The 22,161-nt window shown below is 35.5% G+C and overlaps 2 protein-coding genes across 3 annotated transcripts in view; one reads left to right on the top strand and one right to left on the bottom strand.

The window, feature by feature from the left end:
• Nucleotides 1-177: 177 nt before the first annotated feature.
• lims2 (LIM and senescent cell antigen-like domains 2) lies at nt 178-6,633 on the bottom strand. Its single transcript, XM_027154011.2, has 11 exons — nt 6,292-6,633; nt 5,059-5,218; nt 4,123-4,189; nt 3,421-3,541; nt 3,135-3,284; nt 2,192-2,342; nt 1,498-1,590; nt 1,364-1,412; nt 1,068-1,143; nt 621-776; nt 178-506 (listed from the first exon to the last, which is right to left on the bottom strand). The coding sequence occupies exons 1-10, from the start codon at nt 6,474-6,476 to the stop codon at nt 638-640; spliced, it is 1,191 nt and encodes a 396-aa protein (XP_027009812.1). The 5' UTR covers nt 6,477-6,633; the 3' UTR covers nt 178-506; nt 621-637.
• A 3,404-nt stretch (nt 6,634-10,037) lies between these two features.
• LOC113647318 (GRIP and coiled-coil domain-containing protein 2) overlaps nt 10,038-22,161 on the top strand; it is a 29,120-nt gene continuing 16,996 nt past the window's right edge. Inside the window, exons 1-12 of one of the 2 annotated variants that reach the window (XM_027154009.2) lie at nt 10,038-10,196; nt 10,428-10,487; nt 10,591-10,675; nt 10,785-10,852; nt 11,001-11,105; nt 12,057-14,330; nt 14,697-14,739; nt 16,108-16,208; nt 16,440-16,538; nt 20,050-20,169; nt 20,446-20,610; nt 21,258-21,362. In XM_027154009.2, the coding sequence (XP_027009810.1) occupies nt 10,191-10,196; nt 10,428-10,487; nt 10,591-10,675; nt 10,785-10,852; nt 11,001-11,105; nt 12,057-14,330; nt 14,697-14,739; nt 16,108-16,208; nt 16,440-16,538; nt 20,050-20,169; nt 20,446-20,610; nt 21,258-21,362 (3,231 nt within the window). In that variant the 5' untranslated portion in view covers nt 10,038-10,190. The remainder of the gene's footprint in view (nt 10,197-10,427; nt 10,488-10,590; nt 10,676-10,784; nt 10,853-11,000; nt 11,106-12,056; nt 14,331-14,696; nt 14,740-16,107; nt 16,209-16,439; nt 16,539-20,049; nt 20,170-20,445; nt 20,611-21,257; nt 21,363-22,161) is intronic. The other variant, XM_047815266.1, reaches the window with a different exon arrangement.

The raw sequence follows: 22,161 nt of genomic DNA, 5'->3' as shown, positions 1-22,161 counted from the left end.
GTTTCTCACTGTATCTTTGTAAATTATTATTTTTATTTTATGTTATTTTTTTCAGTACCTATTATTTTCCAGATCAAAGTGATATTTTATTAAAATAAAAAGTGTTTTAATATTTTGTGGACCAAAATATGCTTCACATAATAATTTTGAAAAAACAAGGAGAAAAGAAAAAGAGAATCTCTGAAGAAAATAAAACATTTAATGCTTCATGGATGAATGCATTGCCTTTACTGCAGACAATTCTGTATGCTTGCTATATGGTGAGAGCCATTTCCAGAACAAACCCAGCATTTGATGAAAACAGGACATACAATGACTTAAAAACTGCCTGGATCATTATGGTGTTTATAGCAAACCACTAAATAAACACTTATTAATGCACCTGAACTTTTCATATACATTTCAATAAGAACAAGTACACAAATTACACCAAGTGAGGTACAGTATGAAGGTCTTGAGATTGCATAAATATTCAGACTTGGATCCATATGAGGATTGCACTGTGCCTAAAAAAAGAAAGGATTTCTGTTGGCATGCTAATGAAAAATCACTCACTTTTTAAAATGAATATAAATCTTGAAAACAGTATAAATTATGTTGTGAAAGAAAAAGAAACTAACCAGTTAAACGGAGAACTTCACAGACAGATACCAATCTTCTTTTTTCTGTTCTTGGAGTCATGTTCACGTTTAGCTAGACGGTACTTCAGTTGAGTCGGCATCCTCTCATAGCATTGTTTGCATACTGGCTTCAAATCAAGCTCCACAAACTTGTCCCTATGTGATTACAAATGCCACAAAAAAGCCAACGTAAGATCAGAATCATTGAAACGACTGATTCAGCGTTTCCAAAGGTGTATGTCACAATCCCTTTAGCCATAAAACTCATCCCTCTAGCCATAAGGAATCTCATCCACAATCATAGTTTTTAGTTGTTGTTGATGATGATGATGATGATGACATTAGTTTGTCATGAGAGATGCATGCAATGTTTAAAAAAGTGTCAAAGTGTGAAATGGTATCGATATTAAAACTGTATTTTTATGTCTGAAAAAAATCTAAACTTACTTCAGTGTCAGCTTTGAACTGCAGGTGGAACAAGCAAAGCAGTCGATGCACCAGGCTTTATTCAGCGCTGAAATGACTTAAATAATAAACAAAGAGTTAAACAGACCCTGTGTGTCAGCAGGTTTGTGTTGAATTTGGTTCATGAAATATAAATATAAATTTTTACTTTGGACTCATCCAGATTTCATCTGAGTATTTGTTACCCTAGACTTGCATGGAATAACCGCTGATATTACATAAAACGTGTGGTGCATGGAGCCTAAAACGACACAATTTTAGTGTTTATCATGTTTTACCTTCTCCCTCAATGACATGATTGCAGTGGTGACAGACATCTCCAAAAAGCTTTAAAAAAAAAAATTAATTCATCTATAATGATTTAATTTTGAAAATAAATCTGTTATATGGAGGCATCAGCCTTTGTTCATACCATATTGAAGTGAGTCTCACAATAAGCCAGGCCTTTACGTTCATAATGCTGATGGCCCAGGAACGGTTTCTCACACTTGGTACACACAAAATGCTACAAAACATATACACACAAAGAGAGAGACAGAATAATGCATATGAAGAGCAATTCAATATACGGTCCCAAGAGAGTTACATTTCAGTAAGAAAAAAACTCTGTTCTTATATAAACTCTGGTCTTATATAACTCTTCTTATATAATGCTTAATTTTTTTTTTTTTTTAGCTAAATCAGTTTTTAGGGTTTTAGGATTCAGAGATATTTCTGATTTTTAAAATGATTTTAAATGGTTGATTTAGCTGTAGATTTTAAAAAAATCTGTGATGGGCACATGACTCAAACTCCTACAGCGAAGACATATTTAATGACACCACACGGCTTTTCCCAAATTTGCAGGAAATCTGTGGTCATTTTGAAAAATGACCACTACATTTCAGAGAGTTTGCTAAACTTTGTGTTAATTGCAGGAATCGCAGGGTCACAAAATGCTGGAGGGCTGCTAAATATAAAGTAGTGCTGAATTTCAAAGTGTGCATTGTTAAATTGAATTTCAATTTAATTTTGTTGATTATTAAAATATTTCATAAACCAAAAATAAAAAACCCCTCCTTGTTCTGAATAATGATATGTTGTAAATGGTGACACTCTGTGATTACCTCAACGTGCCATTGCTTGCCCACTGCATTCACCACTCTGCCCTCTATTGGCCTTCTGCATGCTCCACAGATTGGTACGCCCATCTTGTCATGGCATGGCAAGCAATACAACTCATTTTTTAGCTCCCTGGCATCAGCAGTGAGTTCCTTCCTTAAAACACACAGATCATTTCTCAAAGTCATCCTCAGATTTGATCCTTATGACTAAGTAAAACAACAGTGTTTACATGTTCAATGCGCAGCTTCTTCCTTTCTGCCAAACCATACCAATATTTATATCAATTTAAATGTAGCTATCAAAACTGCATATATAAAACTGCAATATTTTAAAAGTATATGTGCACCATAGCGTTGTTCTCAGTTGAGTTAACTGAGTTAACTCAGTGCGTCAGTATGGGCATCCAGCGTAAAACCTGTGGCAAATCTAATATGTGGACCACATGATCTGCTGTGGGGACTTATTATTATTAGTAGTACTGTAGCTGTCTGCTCACTGTTCTGGTCACCAAAGCAGATGATAATAATAATAATAATAATAATTATTATTATTATTATTATTATTATTATTATTATTATTATTATTATTATTATTATAAAAATATTACTATAAAAATTATATAATTATAAAACATTTAAATGATCTCAGGGGTCTGAAACAAGTATTTTCTAGTTTGCAGTTACTGTAAAAGCTCTGCTGTTTTTAGTCTCTCTTTAGTTACAGCAGGACACAAGGGAAGAACGATTCGTTTTGTGTTGACTGAAGAATCATGCAGTCTAACCATAGACTGGCCCTAACATACAGATTTTCACTGGTTTAGGTGAAATGAGCTATAATTTAAGCTATATTGCTTGGTAAAACCCACAGGCTGATACAAGTTCTTACTCAAATGTGAAAAATGGGAGGATATTATCCACCACAAAAAAGCAAAATGCTGCAACTCACCCACAGTTGCTGCAGTTAAAGTGATCAGGGTGGTACGGATCATTCTTGAAGATGAGCGGCTGTTCATCAATGATGGTGTGACACTTCTGGCAAATATACTTGCCAAAGCCACAAGCTCTCTCACGGATGTGGCATTGACGACACAGGTGTCTGTAAAAAGTTGAACACAAATTTCTCAACCTTCAATTTAGTTAATAAATGCAAAATATCTAAATATTTTTTCTGGTTATATTAGGAGAAATGATTACACCCACTTGGCAAGTGGCCATTCTGTCATTTTGTTTACCTGCCTGCATTCTTTGCAAATCCAATATCAGCCAGCACATTGTGGCAGATATCACAGCAAAAACACTCTGGGTGCCAACTATTGTTCATGGCCTTAATGACACGGCCAATGATGAACTCTCCTACACACATTAAAAAAAAAAAAAAACATACTTCCTTACACCACTTGTTCCCAAACGTTTTTTTATTTATCGGAAATGGCCATTAATAATATTCTGCTATTTTTAAGACTAATTTATGTCAGACCCAAATTCACAATTTTAGACTACTAGAACATCTATACATTTTATTATGTTATTAACATGTGTACTATAAGTGACAATAAACCAAAGAAATCTTCCTTGCACTGACTACCCAGTGTTGAACTGTAAAACTTTTGTTAACTGTAAAAAAATAGTTAAATCAAGCAGACATGCTCTGACACATTCCTCCACGTCTCTGACCTTACATTCAAAATTATTTTGAAATATTTGAAGACTGGTATACAAGACCTTTCAATTGCTTCTTGGAATTTTTAACTGTTAAATGTTTTTAAAATTCAAAGACTAACTGATATAGAAAAAACCATTAAAGCTCAGTAACAGTGTAGAATAGTACTTTGGTATGTGACGCTGAGACAAACAGGGAAAAATATTTCTTTTGGAGTGTTGGATGTGAAATTAGTAAGAATACAATCTGTTGTTAAATGTATATAATTACTCACCACACTGATAACAACAAGGAGCAAAAAGCATATGGAAATCATGCTCACAATATTTTCGGTCATCAAACTGCAAAAAGAAAACGACAACCTTCAGTTTTCTTTGGGTTATAAGGCATTAAATTCTTTCTGCTTGGACCAACTGTTAATAAAAGACATAGATCCCTCTCAATTAAAACCACAAAGAACAAGTAACAAATGAAATAATAATATCTTATCTGATATTTAATTATTGTCTGAATGTGACAACGGTTTAACTCACACTGATGCTCAGCTTATTTGCTAGAACTAAACACATAACAGTTATATAAAAGTGTATAAAGGTTATGTTTAGTAAGATGATGACAGGTGAGAAGGTCTGGTGTTCAGTCAGTTTTCCAGTTGATTGTGAAGACACTCAGGTTCTTCCACTCCAAACTTAACAATCCATGTCTTTATACAGCTCAGGGGCTTTGTGCACATTGTCATGCTGGAACATTATTTGGGCCTCTTAGTTTCAGTGAAGGGAAAATTGTAATGCTAAGGCACACAGACACTCTATACAACTCTGCGCTGTATCCACAAACTTTTGGAATAATGAATAAACCCAAAACAGTAATGTCAGCACCATCAGCATGGAATGAATTCTTGCAATGTCAGTCATCAGTACATGAACGTTCATGCCTCATTGCACTGTTGGTTCTATTTGCCAAGATGTTAACAAACTAGCAGCCTAAATTAAAACACTGTCACGAGAGGCAGTTACTAAGGATGATCACACATTTAGGTTGATGAACATTGAAATGAAAACCTTGTGGGAGTGCAACTTTGATTTCATTTATATGTCTTGTCTGAAACATCAGTATTTTAAAAAATATAGTTCAATAAATGTATTCTGATTCAGTTACATTCATACATACATATTGTAATTCAGCAAGAAAAGAAAAAGTACAAACATACCTCATAATATAACCCTTCTGAAAATTGCTGGAAACACTGTGCACACACGAAGCACTGCTCATGATACAACTCCCCATTACTGTTTACAATTTTTTCAGCAGGAGTGAAGCCGTCTTTGCAAAGTTCACATATAGCATTAGCAAGGGCATTTGCCATATTACTGTGAAAACAAAAAACACAATGGAACAATACAGTTTTGGAACTGGCTTGTATTCTCTTGCAAAATGTAACACAATATGTAACATGAAGGATCAAAGGCATGTTTTTTAAATAATTAAAAACACAAATTGTATGAAATATTGATGATGGAACACATCCATTCCATTTAATTGAAGTCAAGTTAAGTTAATTTTGACCTTGCATCTTTGCTTTTGCTTTAATAGGGCACTCTTGTGAAAACTGTAAAAATAAATAAATAAATAAATAAATAAATAAATAAATAAATAAATAGATAGATAGATAAGTAAATAAATAAATAGATAGATAGATAGATAGATAAATAAATAAAAAGTCTCTTTTATCTGCAACAAATCAAGGCTGTTCTTAGAAGTAAAAATTTGAGACCATCTAGACCACCAAATTCTGGGAAATGTGTGAAATGAAAAGTTGGAGGATAAGACCCACATGGCATGAAAGGCATTAAGAAATATTGGTCATTTAATGAAGGATGACATCTATCAGCAAAGTATAGCTTTAATGATTGTTTACACATGTACACCTGTTTTGTATTAGCTCCTACATAGTTTGTCTGTTTATAGCTTATGTCAGTGTTATCACACATTGTTTCACAGTTTTGGTTGTTAGCTGCGCAAAAGGGTGTTCCCTTTATCCTTTTCCCTTTTCCACAGGATAATTAATGAAAAGCAATTTTATAATTATAAATCTTTCAATTTAGTTTTGGTAAGGTGAAGCAGTGCTTTTTACATATTGAAATGTCCATTTACCAGGATACTGAAACTTGTCCAGTGACAAAAAAAAAAAAAAAAAAAAAACCCTCACTTTATAAACCTTTTTTAATGTTGTGAAAGAAAATGTTCTGACTTTTATTGAATAGTAGCTTAACTAATTTGCCAGTACTGCAGGCAATTCATACCTCTATACTCTGCTATATGTAAAAGTAATGTCAGCCTCTGAGAATTGCTACGAGTAAAAAAATCTGTAAAGAAAAAAGAAAACACAATCTATCCATGAAAATAATCATTAATCAGTACAGCAATGAACTGTGAGACTTACAATCGAGCATAGAAGTCACAAAACTCCTTATACACTTTCACATCACTGCGTCTTCGCTGAGATTTGGAGAGAGGTAATTCGGCTTCCCCACCATTCTGCCTGACCTGGACTCCATTTATCTGCACCTCTATGAGTTCTTCATTCTCAGGAATTGAAGGTGGAATTCCTTGTTTCTGTGTCTCCATGTTGGTTACAATACAAAAGTCAGTCAGGATGTTTGAAGTAATCTAGAAGGATTGGCCTCATCTGTGGGACTGTAAGAAAACAGAATAGTCTTGTTAAAGTCTCAAAACAGGCAGATCACTTCCCCCTGTGCTTCACTACAAATAGACTGATGCCATCATCACCAAAATAGGTACTAGCAGCTGCTAAGGGTTTTCATAGAGGCGAATGACGGTGTGTGGGTGAGGGATTTCATTCCTCCACCAGTTAGCCATGCCACATTCTTATCATACTGTAAGCATGAGAAACTCTTTAATGGGCCTCCTATGTAAAATACGTTTTTACCTATTCTTTTTTTGGTAATAGGAAGAAATATTTATTATCACCACACACATTTTCTTTTCATATCACAACTGAGGAGATTGTGATCAGTAAAAAGTTTAAGGGCCTTGTTCAATTGCCCAACTTTGGCAGCTTGGCAGTGCTGAGCTTGAACCCTGAGCTTCTGAGTAACAAACGAGACCCTTAAGCACTTGAAAAAACATATTTGGGCAAAGAATTTTGGAAAATATTAGTGATTTATATAGTTCATTTAGTGCTTCATGCTAATAATGCACTGCTGGGATCATGTTGCCTTTTCTGTAAATAACAAACAAGGCAATCAGAAAAGCCATAACACTAAATGTACAGTTCTGTCATCCGTAATATCACAATGTGTGCTCAATTTTCAGTTTCTCCTCCAAATGCATTTTGGAGAAAAAGGGATGATACAACAAAAAGCTCAAATGTGTTCATCATACACATGACAGGCTGAAAAATATTAGCCCAACACACACAAAATCTAATTCCCTGATTAAAACTGTATCTAATTGGCACCATTAATCTACTGCAGTGAACACATAGACTTGAGTGTTGCCTCATGTCATTGTGTATGCGTTCTACACCTGGTGGTGCTGTTGAGCTTGGCTCCACAAAAATCTGATATCATCAGTTTTATTAGTCAACCTCAGGTCCTTATCTGATGTACAAATCACTATTACAATTTCTTCCTATTAAACAAAGTTTTGAATGTGCTATAAGTTATTTCATCTTTTTCTGAAAGTAAAGTGGGTTTCCTCTGGGCTCCTTAATTTAGCCATGGTCAATAAGTCCCTATTTCTCCATTATTCATTTGCATGCTTGCTTCCATGGCATATCCCGTTGTCACCTTTTCTTTCTTCTGAACTTTTCTGTATTCATGATCGCAAAGACAGAATATTGATGGAATATTATGCAAAATGTGAAATAAACTTTGCACAATTGAGGAAGCTCTATATTTAATCTCTACCTTTATGTGAAGAGTGACAACAGATTAAACACATATTCTTCTAGGATAACCATTCAATATAAAATGAATTTCCTTTGTCAGAGCAGTATTGTAATTTCTCACTGGTAGGTGGCATCAATATAATTTGAAAGGTAGAATACAGTGCAGTTATGTGATTAAAATATAAAACAACATATAAACATATAAAATGTAATTAAAATACAAAACAACAAGGAGTTTCAGTCCTATGCCAGTATACTGTGGAATTAAACCATGTCGCAAATGTTCAAGGCGAAACATAAACAGAGCCGATCACCCCTATACGCTCACTACGCAAGTTGCGTAGGGCCCCGCAAATTACGAAAGGCCCTGCCTCATTTTACAGCTCATGTTACTGTTTACTGACAATATGAAGCGGAGCTATCCATCTGGCCATGAAAAGAGAAAAAAGAAACAAAATGAGAGTGAAATGCAAGAACAGCAATCAGGTAAACTTGTGTTCTCTTCAAGTTTGTTGTCAGCAAGAGCAAATAACAGTAAAGTTAAGTTGATGTGATTCTGTCTCTAGTCTCTATCTGACTGGCTAAATTAGCTGTGCAGTGCTGCCAGTGCATCTCTTGGCCTGTCTGTCTGTCACACAACAATTTATTGCATGAACAATAAATAAATAAATAAATAAAATTTATTCTGTGTGAATAAATGCCCAAGTGCAACGGTGTTTAAAAACGGCAGTTCGATCGCCGCACGTGCACATGCGTTCATATGCACGTGCAATCGTGCACGAAATGATACACGTGCTTTCCAGCAGCAACATCCGTGTGGGGACCAGTACAAAAAGTAGCGTGATAGCACTCCTAAATGACGATGTTTATAGTCACTCAATCATATTTTTGATATCAGGAATTACATTTTACACTAGTAAAAACATAATTTCTGATATCTGCTATTGCATATTGACTAGGAGCAAAAAATTTTTTATAAAGGAGGGAGGTTTGTAGTGGGAGCAGTGGAGTGTCAAGTGTGAATGTGTGGCAAATGGTTTACATGGCTCACGGGTCAGCTAGGAGGGCCCCTTAGCAGAATTTTGCTTAGGGCCCCAGGAAGGTCAGGATCGGCTCTGAACATAAATTGTGCAACACAACACTACACCACAAACTACTTTCAAGGCCATACAATAAATTCAGCACAATAAAGATGAAGCCAATATAGATTGTAAATAATGCAGTAGCAACAGCTTGGCAAAGCACAGATTAATATAACAGCATAATGATATACTCCTTGTAAAAATGCTATGCTTGGTATTTTCTTGGTATTTTAAAATTGATGAGGTGTTTAGGGTTCAATGTAAATGTGGAGTTCCTTCATGTAACCTCAGGGGAATCCCAGCTTGTACAGGTGACATCAAATCAGTCCGATACCTACGGTGGCCGAGAAGTGCAAAACACATTAACAAATCCGAAAACACATGAACAAATCTGAAAACACATGAACAAATCCGAAAACACATGAACAAATCTGAAAACAAAAGAACGAATCTGAAAACAAATGAACAAATCCGAAAACACAACGACAAGACAACCCGGAAATGGTAGGTATCGTTTTTGAATAGAATCTTACCGATCATTGGACAAGACACCTGTCACTCAAGATATATGTGTAATGTCTAAAGTTCTCCGTTTAAATATAAGAAAAACAGAATTAATCCACTGCAATCCATTCCATCCATCCATCCATTCCAACTTTTCCCTGCGGCAGGCTGTTGAACTTCATGTATACATTGAGTGACAGGTGTCTCATTTCGAATGATCGCTAAGTGTTCCAATCACAAACTATACCAACCTCTTTCGGGTTGTATGAATTGTCGTGTTTTCTTATTTGTTAATGTGCTTTGCGCTTCTCGGCCACAACGACAAGTGAGACAACCCGGAAAAGGTGGGTATAGTTTGTCAATGGAAACTTACCGAACATTGGACAAGACACCTGGCATTCAAGATATACAGGCGAATGAAAGGTGTCTCGTCCGGTGATCGGCAAGTTTCCATTCACAAATTATACTTACCTCTTCCGGGTTGTCTGACTTGTCGTTGTGGCCTAGAAGTGCAAAACACATTAACAAATCCGAAAATAAATTAACAAATACGGATTTGTTAATGAGTTTTGCACTTCTCGGCCACCGTAATGATTTTGCCATGTAGTGAATATCAATCGTTTTTTTTTTTTTGTACATTTTTATCCCATGTAGGATCTCTTTGTATATGGCCACATGTCTGACCCCGATGGCCTTCCATACAGTATGTGCCTCTCCACCCAAAGCTTGCGCATTGATTGACGAAAGCGGAAATAAAGCTGCTCTGCTGGCTTTATGGCGTTAGGTAAAGCTTAGTGTTTAACACAATTCAGTTGTGTTTAGTTTAACGCGCTTACTGTCGACATGGAGGTGAGTAAGAATATTTCTTTATGTGAATGTTCCTCACTATTATTAAAATACATCCTTTCTACGACTGTACAAAAGTACATATGTTAAATTGTTCTGAACAAATGGTTATTAAAGTGTAATAAAGTGAATAAATGTTCTGATTGTTTATGGAAGCGAAGCACTTAGGTAAGTAAAGGACGTAAAGAGTTTTGGGTTCAGTGAATGTGTAATTGTCTTGTTGACTGTTTACAGAAGGACCCGGATGCAGAGTGTGGCAGCTCCTCTTCCTGTGTGGCCAATGGGAAGTCTAAGGTAATTTATATACCATGTCATTTAAATGTGTAAAAAGCTACTGAGACAAATGTGGCTACAGTATCATGACATGTCATCTTTTTTTCCTGACGTGTCTGTGAAGCTTGACACATTGTCCAAAGATGATCTCATTAAATTTGCAAAAAAGCAGATGGCTGCAATGCAGAAGTTAAAGTCAAAGTGTACAGGTAAATGCTCACAAGTTATTATCTCCCCATTATTTTTGATTTTGCTTTTTCTGTCCATTCTCATATACATGTGAGGGTGAATAGCTGTTTTTTTTGTTTGTTTTTAAAGATTTAGAAGAGAAAGTTGAATCAATGAAGGCTATTAAAGGTGATACTTCCAATGATTCTGTAATACAGGTAAGCAGCCAGTATATAGTGAAAATTGAATAGTGTACAATCTGTATTGAACGTACAAACTAACATGTTAATGGTCAACAAGACACAGGTGCAGCTACAGAAGAACAGCATTTATATGTTCAAATAAAGATATTATCTTTTAAAACAGGAGCTGACTGAGAGAATGGATGCTGTATTGCTTGAGAAAGCAGAGACTCAACAGATGCTTGTGTTAATGCGCAAAGAAAATGAAAAGCTGAGAAACCAAAGTGAAGTAAGTTGGAGTTTTAGCTGTCTATGACTACTCTGTCTATTGAGTGTATTTCACAGCCACATAGCATAAATAGTGAACACATGTGCACAGATCCAGACACTCTTACCTGCTTATTCTCTCCTGCTTCACAAATTGAATTTGTGTACACTCCTTAAACTCTGCGGCGTTCCCTATTGCCAACTCCCATTGTTGACAGAAACTCTGTGTCCATTGTCTGTGAATACCTTGGTTTTATGGAGGGTTTTGGGAACTCCTTTAATATGACTAACAATGATTTGAGCCACTTCTCATAGTTTCTAGCATCAGTGTGCAACTTACAATTTTTTTAATCTTACCCTTTGAGTTTGAATAATTCACTGGGGCAGAAGATCTATGTGCACATAGTAATTCAGTCTGGTAAAATTGATTTAATTTACATTTGTGACATGAGGCAACATGTGTGGGTCACTGTGAGTGTCCTTCCAAGAGAACTAGGCAGTAAGATGGATCAGTATTTTGCCCTGCCATTGTATACTGAGGATATGCTTGGAAATGCATTGAGGCACTCACTACCACATATCCTTAATGACTGAAATAATGATTAGAATAGGGCAGCTCCTTTCTGTACCTGCTGAAAACTCTTCACTTGGCGAAAGCCATAGCTCAGAGTCTTGGCATGTAACTAACCCAAGGGGAATCCCCACAGGGAGGTAGGAGCTTACCTACCCCTCTCTCTGGCTTGGAGCATCCATTGATGGCCCACTGGAGGCAGCACGGAAAAGCATTTTATTTATTTGTTAAGCATAATTTTTTTTTAGGATTGAAATTTCAGAATGACTCAAGTAAGAGTATGTAAGTTGCAGTTTTTCAGTTAAGGCTACATTTTGCCATTCACCATGTTTGGTCTTGAAAATTTTTAAATAATAAAAGTTACTTAATTTAAATAATTTTACTATTAACATTTATCAACAGGTGTCAATAGCGACATTGGCTGCTCTCCAGAAGAAAATAGATCATTCTGAAAAAGACAACACTGAAAAGATAAAGCTTATGGAAGAACAGATTGAAAACACAGAAGCAAAGTACAGAGATGAATTGGAGTTTTTAAAAAAAATGGCAAATGAAAATGAAGAAATCCAGAGATGTAAACTTCAGGAAGACTTCAATTCTCAAATTGAAGCAATTCGTCGAGAATATGGGAGCAAAATATCTGATTTGGAGCAGAGTTTGGAATTGTCTGAAAAAGAATGGATAACAGAGAAGGAAGCTCTTAAAGAAACTCACCAGAAAACTCTCCTAAAAACCCAAGAAGATATTGACAGTTTTAAGGAGATGATTTCAAGGCTGAACAAACAGCATGAAGATGAGGTCAAATATCTGGAGGAACAGCTTGAAATCAATGCTGCAGATTTTGATATGGAGAGGGAGAGGCTGTTGCTGGTCCAGGAAGAGCTATCAGAGCAAATAGCACTTAAAGAAAGCTATCTCCAGGATGTTCAAGAGGAAGAAGAAGACCTCCACAGAAGGACCCAAAAGCCATCAGAATTGCTTAAGACATTGGATTCCTCAAGTTTAGAAAGCCCAGAGAATGAAATGGACAAATTGAGATTAAATCTACTGGATTTACAGTCAGAAAACACAATGATTAAAGAGGAACTCACATTCCTCACCAATGTAAAGACTGAGCTTGAGGGTGATCTGAAACATTTAAAGGAGGAGTTCAGCATGGAAAGGGAAGAACTGGAGTTCAAAATTAATGAATTGCAAATGACTAAAGAAGAAGGTGAGATTTGCCCTGAAAAAGAGGTTAATTGCCTAAGTGCAGCAAAAACTATATGTTTTGAAGAACATGATCGGATTCTTCATGAAATAAATGTGTTGCACAAAGCTGAAATGGAAAAACTAGAGGCTTGTCTCATTTCCAATAATGAACGTGAAAAAGAAGTGATGGTTCAAGCAGCACAAGATCTGCAAAACACATGCAAGAAGCTTTCTGAGGAGAACAAGGCTATTACCACTGAATATGAACACACAAAAGAAATTCTGAGAAACTTTGAGATGGACCTTGGAGATAGAACATCTGACTTTGTGAAGAAATATAATGCCATGAAGGAACAGGCAGCAGTTTCAGTTCAGGAGCTAGAGGAAAAGCTCAGGGAGAAGGATAGTATAATAGAGAAATTAGAGCAAAAGTGCTTGGAGCAAACTAAGGATAAATCCTGCAGTACTTCAGCCAAGGTCTTTCCTGTGTCAATGGAGGAAATGGCTCAAATGCAAAAAGATCACCAGTCTGCATTTCAAGAATGTGATGCTCCCAAAACAAATCTGGAGACTAATGAAGAAAAACTTTTCGAGGCAAGGAAGCAAGTCTGTTATATACTTGCACAGTACTACTCTGTGAAAATAGATGAAGATGAAGACATCTCCAGATTGCTGAACCATCTTCTATGCAGAGTTGAAGAAGATAAATCAGTTTATATTTTGTTAAATGAGGAAAGGGCTAAACTACAAGAAGACCTGCAAGCTGTGTCTGATGAGAGGAATGATCTAAAAACATTTATTGAATCTAAGGAAAGAAAACAGTTTGATACACAAAAGCAAGTTTGTGAAATACTGGAGCAGCACTACTCTGTGAAAATAGCTGGGGAGGAAGACCTATCTGTATTGCTGAACCATCTTCTGTCTATCTTTCAGGAAGAAAAAAGGAGTTGCAATGTGTTAAAGGAGGAAAAAAATAAACACCAAAATGATCTGGTAACCGTGGTTCAAGAAAGGGATGATCTGAAGAGACGTATTGAAACCCATGAAAGTAAACTTTCTGATGCACAGAAGAATATCTGTGAAATGTTGGAGCAAAACTTCTCTGTCAACATAGATAAAGAAGAGGACATATCTGTACTACTGAAGCATCTCCTGTCAAGAGTTCAAGAAGAAAAACTGATATTAACAGAGCAGTTGGGGGAAAAAGAAATGCAGCTTTTACAGCAAAAGCAGCAGGCTGAACTCAATGATGACAGGTACCTACAGACATCCAGTCCAAATAGAGCTCTAGCAGATACAGAGAATTTGCAAGGGGTCCAAAATCAGCAAGGCGAAATAACAATGAACGTGGTGAGCCAAGAGCATGAAGAACCTGCAGGTGAAAACGGTGCTCAAGAAACAGATGACATGAAAGGGCTCCAACAGAAGCTAAGTGAAAAAGAGAGCATAATAGCCCATCTCAAGGAAGAAATCTCCCATTTACTGGTTTGTAGTTTTGTATCATTTATTTGTTTAATGCTAATTCTCACATTTTCTTTTTTTGTTGTTGTGCTTTACTATGCATATCAAGAGATATGAGTAAGATTGAGCCATTAGTCATTTGTATGACAGAGAATTAACACTTCTGATATTAATAGCAGAGTGCTAAGTATTTCATGAAGTTCTGATGCATGATTACAATCTCATATAAAACTATATAGCATGATTACAATCTCATATAAAACTATATATTTCTATACTAGAAAACTATATAGCATCAGTACGTGTCTAGTGTCATCACAAACCTACACGTACATGAAGTGGTGTCATGCTTATCTAGACAGACTCAAATAATTGACCGTTTACTTTTAGGAATCCAAGCTATCTACACTGAATGAAAAGATGAAGCAAATAGGTAGGTCTTTATTTTTCTATTTAATTTAACAATTTTATAGATTACATGTAATTAAAGTGCTCTCTCTCAAGTCTTGCTTACAAATTAAATGATAATTTAGTCTTGTTGCTTTCACATTAGATGAGAGAAATTCAGTGCTTACTTAATTCATTTTTCCTTTTCTCTCTTGAGTGCTGTGAAAAACTATTTGCAAAAACAGTGTGCTTGAGTGCTGTGAAAAACCTTATTTTTTCTTTCGGATTCAGTTTTGATTCGGTTCATCAAGCAAATGTTAATATTACACAAAGATAATCTGAATAAATACAAAATGTGGCTTTTAAATGATTATTTCATTCATTAAGGGTAAAAAAATGGTCAAACCTATTTGGCCCTATGTAAAAAAAAAAAAAAAGTAATTGCCCCATAATCTAATAACTGATTGTGCCACCCTTGGCGGCAACAACTGCAATTTAAGGTGGCTTGTACAATATTTGAAAGCCAATGTTGCCATTTGAAATCATCAAAACAAACACGCCCGTAACCCAAATGGGTCCCACCCCTGTATTGATAGCTCCGCACACACATACATACGTAACCCAGGCAACTACTGGAAAGAAATGTGTCTTTATCATTGCTGAAGGGAAAAACAATAAGATTGCAGATAAACAAACAAGCAAACATGTCACACAATTACTCACCTATCGAGAAGGAAAAAGCAACCTCAGCGTCCCATCGCAGGCCTTCTTGCTCCTTCAGTTCTCTCCAGAGCTGGAAAGCTGATCCTATATTAACACAGGTCCTGCTTCTTGCCTTATCATAAGCCTTTTTTCGCTTTCGTTTTTATCCACCATGTCAATGTTTCAATCGCCTTCTGCTAATGTCAGACATGCGCACTGAACTCTCAGGGCTCTCTCCGCGGCATATTGACAAGACACGCCCCTTTCTGCTCATTGGCTACAAATTTGTTTTGTTTGTCGGCCCGACTCAGTTTTCTGAAGCATTTCTCAATCATCATACACCCCACCTGTTTGCGATAACTGGCAGTGTGTCTTTTACATCCCTGTGGAGATATTTTGGCCCACCCTTCTTTGCAGAATTGTTTAGTTAATTGTTTTAGTTAGCTACCTGGCCCTATGTAGAATAGGGTCAGGTAGGTTTGGGCAGATTTTTTTCCCCATATAAAGGAAATCTGGATTTTGAATTAACTTTTCTTTGTGTGATATTAAAATTTATTTGATGATCTCTATCATAAGTGGGATAAATCAGGAAGGGGCAAATACTTCTTCACAGTACACATTGTTTTACATAATAGACGGTTTTTCTTTTCTTGGTATCACAATATTGGCTCAACTGTGTCATAACTAGCCTCATTCCTTTCCTATTCTGTAGATTGTTTAGAAAAAGAAAGCAAAGAAAAAGAAGAACGTTTGAATAAATTTAAAGCTGTAGCTGTGAAAGCAAGGAAGGAACTGGACAAAAGCAAAATAGAGGTTTGTAATGTTTTTGCTTATTTTTATGCGCTTGTCTTGGGTGCACTTTGTCCTCTCATAACATTTGAGACGTTGCTATTGCTTTCTGTAAAACTAGTATTTTTACATGGTACGTATTTTGCGCTCTTGGAAGCTGGGAAAAGTGGATATCAGTATCGGACCTTCTGTTGTGTTGTCAAAAATTAAATGTAACCTACCATAAAGTAACATATCCTGCCCATTTTTATAAAGACATCCAGACTAACAGAAGAATTGGAGGCTTTGAGAGCTGAAAGAGATAAAATGTCGGACTCCATGAAGGCCATCATCCATGGTGCAGAGGCCTATAAGGTACAGTATAAGGCAGTCATGGAATAGGCATTTACATATATTTCCCTGTCCTTAAAGATACACTTAAGTGCATACTTATTTTACATTTAATCAGTAGGCAGTAACAATAATAATGATTGTGCAAATTTCCTTTGGGATTAATAAAGAGATCTATATATCTGTCTATTTAGAGATCTAATAATATTATTACAACTAATAAAATAATACTACTAATAATAATAATATGTTGAGGTCAAAATATTGTTCTAATTAAAATAAACTAATAACCAATTTAATTGTAGTAACAAATCTATAGTTACTACAAATGTATGTATCTATAGCTGGAAATAATAAGGCTGTTTAGTGGCGAGAAATTTTTTTTTTTTTGGGACTAAACCTGATTTCATGGTTAAGATGTGGACTTCTGCATGTGGAACTAGCTGAGGCTTTATTTTTCAAATTATAAATAATGTTTTTGTGAAATCTTAGACAGGTGTCATTTATTTTGTACATAATGATTGTATATGTTTATAACATAAATATATATAATTTTTTTTTACTCCTCTATACTAGGGCTGGGTGATATGGCTGAAAACTGTATCACGATGTGTTTCATATCGGTCGATATCGATAATTATTGATATTTTTTATGACCCCTTTAAAACAAGGACCAGGGGGAAAATATATTACATTTAGACATTTTTATTTTAAACTTAATCTTCCTCTGATCATAATCCCCTCAGTTATTAAGACAGAAATGTCAACAACCAGGAAAACTCAAATAATTAATAAATAAGTCATTCATTAATAAATGAACACTTAACAATCATCTCTTAACATTTAAGGTGCAAAATGTAAGAAATGCTTAATAAAGTGTAATAAAATAGTGCAAAGTGTTAAATATAAACATAGAGAAACCTGAGAGTTTAGTGCTAGGAAGTTCACTAGCTGTTCACCTTCTGGTGAATAAAGTGTTTTAAAATATGTGCAGTGTTTTGTAAACATAAATAAAACTGAGGTAGAATGAGATTTGGGCTGTAGCTATCGAATATTTTAGTAATCGAGTATTCTACCGAAAATTTCATCGATTAATCGAGTAATCGGATAAAATGTATTTTTGCTTAATTAAAGAGCAATATTAACTAGATTTGTAAAGGTCGTCACGAAAAACTTTGATGTTGGCTTTGATGGTACAAGTATTCGCAAAGGCCGGTGCATTTTGGAGGCGAGTGGACAGAAAGATTGTGAAAGCTACTGGACCGCTAGGGTGACAATACTTTTGGAGGCGAGCAGACCTGAGCATGTGACGTGATCCGAATACCCTTGAGGTAGTTCCCCTCATTGTGCTGAGTGTTTTGATATGTCACATGTCCATGTTGTGCAAATTTTTGATTTTGCTTGTTTTGGGGGCGGGGCTACACGTGACCTCACGTCGTGTCGAGTGACGTCACCAGAATATCCGGTGGGGTGCCAGTACTTTTGGCAAAAAGTGGCTACTGAGGTTTTGGACATTTCATGTCAATACTGCAGTCATTATGGGATTCTACTTATTATTATTATTATTATTATTATTATTATTATTTTTTTTTTTTTTTTTTTATTATTATTATTATAGTGCATAGAACAGTACATGCAATTCTTAATGTTGGATGTATTGTGTGTGTGTGAGAGCTTAGAGGACTTTTTGGAATTCCCCATTCAAGTCTATGGGATGTTCGACTACGGGAAAACCAAAAATTCCGTCGGAAATAAAAACTTTGTCCAGAGTAAGGTCCTAAAGAACCTGTCCGAGTTCCGTGTAAATCGCTCGAAAACTTGCCAAGTTATAAACCTCAAAAGTTTATAATGGAAGTCTATGGGGAAAAAAGGCCACTTTGAGCTTCCGTACCGGGAATTCCGATCGCTTAGAAAAATGGAAGCAACAAACTTCAGACCAGGGTCTACGACATATCCGAATTTGGTGCATGTGGCTTGAAAGCCCTAGGCTGCATTTTTTTAAAATAAATTTTTGTCTAATAATAATAATAATAATAAGCTTATAATAGAAATCAGAATGTTGGCTTCTACAAAGCCAACATAAATATACAAGAGAAAATAAGACAGGTCTCTTAAAATGAACCACTAATTGGTTTCCTTTTTTAGAAAAATTTACTTTTATTTTTTAAATGCATAGTATGTAGTGCATACAACAATATTTTCTGTCACAAATAAACATTTAGATATTATCCATTGTTTCCCTGTCTGTATTGTGAACAATGACAAAGTTGACTGAGAAGAATTAAGTACATTTAAGTGCCAAACATTCTGGATTTTAAATGAACCCTTTTCTGAGATGCAAAAAAAAAAATTTTTTGCTTTTTTAAAGTATCAAAACTAAGGCATACATTAAAATAAATAAATAAATAATAATAAAAATACTGCCTTTAAGTCATGCAAATTCAGAATTAAAAGATTCCAAATCTACAGCTCAGGCATAACATAAGCCTTTAATGTCTTCTTGGAATGATTTGTGGTATTTAAGAGGCAAAAACATGGACAGGAACTTGGACTTGATGGTTTCACACCGAGTGCTTTAAGCATATGTAAGCATGGACAACGTGCTGTTGTGGTATGCTAGCTCGATCTTGCAATAGACACACGCCACAGCGTTTTCTTTACTTTTCGATTTGAAATGATCCCAAATCTTGGACATTTTCTGTCGCTTTGGCCTGTTTGTTTCTTCTCTTTGCTCATTGACATTGTTATCGCGCCCTTCCATTTAGCAGCCCGCTCTAGCACGCGCCCTGAAATCAAAGGACCACTAACTCCTCGCGTCTCCTTCCGCTTTGACGTAAGTGCGTTGTCACATGCTTACACACACACAATAATTGCACAAGAACGTGAAGTGAGCTTTAAAATGAATTAAAAGAGGCTTCGAGGCAGATGAATTTGCCTCGATAAATTTTTGTAATCGAGTTACTTGAGGAATCGTTTCCGCCCTAACTGAGATACATCTGTAATATAAAAAACAAACCTGATAAAGTACAGTAACATTGTTTGAAATATAAAACCTGCAGAAATATGAAAAAGTAGCTGACTTTTCCTCTTTTATTTACAATTTCCATTTTCCGCTTATCAGTTGCCAGTTACTGAAGAGGAATCTAGCAGACCAGCACGAGACAACAATATGGCACAACCAAACTTGATACTGTTACATGATTGGCTGTTCACTTGTCGCTCCCTATGTTGCTAGGTTACCAGAGAGTGATTGCCTTTGTTAATGCAACCAAACTTGCTTCGCAACCTCTGTTTTCTTCTGACAAAGGATAAAAAATATCGAAAGTTTTATTGAGCACATTTTTTATCGCTATCGTTCTCGTGTCTATCGCGATACATATCGTTATCGTTTTTTCACCCAGCCCTAATCTATACTGAACTCCCCTCCATTACATTAGTTATCAGACCCTTCTTATAGTTTTATTTCCCTTTTTATTAGTTATATTTTGTTTAAAATTTGTACATTTTATTTCTTATTACTAAACTTAATTTACAGAATCTTATGATTGAGTATGACAAGCAAAATGAGCTGTTGGATAAAGAAAAAGAGAAACTGGTGGCATCAGAAAAACTAGTTGGTGACTTGACCAAACGTCTGCATGAAGTTGGTGAACAGGTATTTGTATTTTTGAAATACATTGGTGATTGTTTAGAAATACTGTTGTTTTTTTATAAGTTAGTGGAACTGGAGGAACATACTTGAATCTGAATATGTGAATCCCTGTTAGTAATAAACTCCAAAAGCTTTAGACTATCTACAAAGTTAAGAGAGAAATATTTCCACATATTTATTCAGATTTTACATTTAAAATCACATTACATTTAAGTTACATTTAGGTCTTTTCCTGCAAAAACAAAACACTGACATTAATGTCATTTATTTTCCTTTCAGCATAAGCAACTTTCTTCTGAGAGAGATGACATGATGGCCCATACTGAGACTCTCCAAAGTAACGTTAGACAGTTGGAGTCACAGGCGCTTGAGATGCACAAACTCAAATCTTTAATGGAGAGAGACTTGGATGCAGAAAGGCTTTTGAAAGAGCAAAAAACAAAGGTAGCTTTCCATGTACCGCGTCGCATAAAAGTTTGTAAACCCTTAGAAGATTCTATATTTCTGCATACATTTTTTTCACACAAGTAATAAAAGTAAACAGTGAATATAATCAAACAAATGAGTCAACAATATTTATACTACTTTATTTAATTATTTAATTATATTTGTTGTGAACCCATTGTGCATTGTTCCTGGTAACTTTTGATCAGTCCTGCACAACAGCTTGGAAGAACTCTTTTTCTGAAGTCCTCAGAAATCTCTCTTGTTTGATTTTGTGTGAAAAATCTGATGTTATGTTTTTTTAAATCATATTTATATAGAAATATAGAAGTTTCTAAAGGGTTCTCAAACTTTCAAGTGACCCTATATCTATAGAGCAGTCTACACTGTCAGTTATTAAACTGCTTCATATATTCAGACATATATTCATTCAATTTTATAATGTTGCACATTTACAGTAGATTATGTAAGATGTAGGAAATGGTGGAAATAGCCTATATGTGTGTTCACAGAGATGTCTTATACACTAATACTGATTATAGTTTCTAATGAAGTAGTATGAGCAGCAGTAGCACACAATTAAGTTACTGTTACGTTTGTGTATTTGTTTAGTTCTGACACATATATGGTTTTGTTTGTGTTTTTAGGAGCATGCTTATGCTGTGAAGGAAGTTGAGGAGCTCCATATTTTGCTACAGAAACAGAAACAACAGTTGCAGCAGTCTGAGCAAGAGCTGGAGCAGCTTAGGAAGGTATGTTCACAAATGCACCCTATTAGCTTGATTTCTTGTCTAGTTAAGTTATACAACACAACGACCAGCAGTCCTCAGAACTTGCTGATCATTAATGATATATTTTTGTCATTTTTTTCCCTCTTATCATTGGTTAAAAGATTTTACACCTAAAATCAGTCACCACCACTGTGTAGTTGTCTCTTGCTTCCATGGACTGCCATGCAATAGAGTTATAGGCTATTAAATAGTAACCAGTCTTCTTTATTAACCATTGTGGTATATACACTCCTATACAAATTAGGAGCGCTGAGTCAACTTGTATGGGGTCAGAATTGTTTCGTTATTCTGAATAAATACACTATGATCCACAAATAAATATAAAGAGTCTCACAAATATTTTTACAAATTTCACAAAAAGAAATGAAATTCACAAATAAATAAAATGGGATTTGCAAATAAAAAAAATATTTATAAATTGTATTTATTTGCGAATTGCTTCCTGCTCATTTGTGAATCGCGTTCTGTGCATTTGTGAATCACGGCACGCATTTGTGGATTGCGTTCTGTGCATTTGTGGATTTGAAACATTTCTAACGTCAAGACATGCACAAGAATCCACAAATAGGTGGACTCCGCCCACCGTCTACTCCAGCCAATCACGTTCTGATTTACTCGCTCTTCACACTACCCCTGGACCCATTGATGATGCTGAAATCGTTTCCAAAGAAAGCAGAATTGAACTAACCCTTAGTGCTGGCTACAATCCATACAGGGTTACCAGATTGGGCTCGAATCTGCGACAAATGTTTTTTATTTG

The sequence above is a fragment of the Tachysurus fulvidraco genome, chromosome 6, assembly GCF_022655615.1.
Source record: "Tachysurus fulvidraco isolate hzauxx_2018 chromosome 6, HZAU_PFXX_2.0, whole genome shotgun sequence".
In the NCBI taxonomy this organism is placed as follows: Eukaryota; Metazoa; Chordata; class Actinopteri; order Siluriformes; family Bagridae; genus Tachysurus; species Tachysurus fulvidraco.
Note: the sequence above shows the minus strand (reverse complement) of the source record. Positions and strands in the feature narration are given on the sequence as shown.

Bases quoted from the DNA above. Each gene is read 5' to 3' on its own strand.
- lims2 (XM_027154011.2), bottom strand. From the start codon at position 6,476: ATGGAGACACAGAAACAAGGAATTCCACCTTCAATTCCTGAGAATGAA. The intron at 1,413-1,497 runs GTATGAACAAAG...TTTTTTTTAAAG, and splicing joins GTGAGACTCACTTCAATATG to CTTTTTGGAGATGTCTGTCA. The intron at 777-1,067 runs GTAAGTTTAGAT...GTAATCACATAG, and splicing joins AGTTCAAAGCTGACACTGAA to GGACAAGTTTGTGGAGCTTG.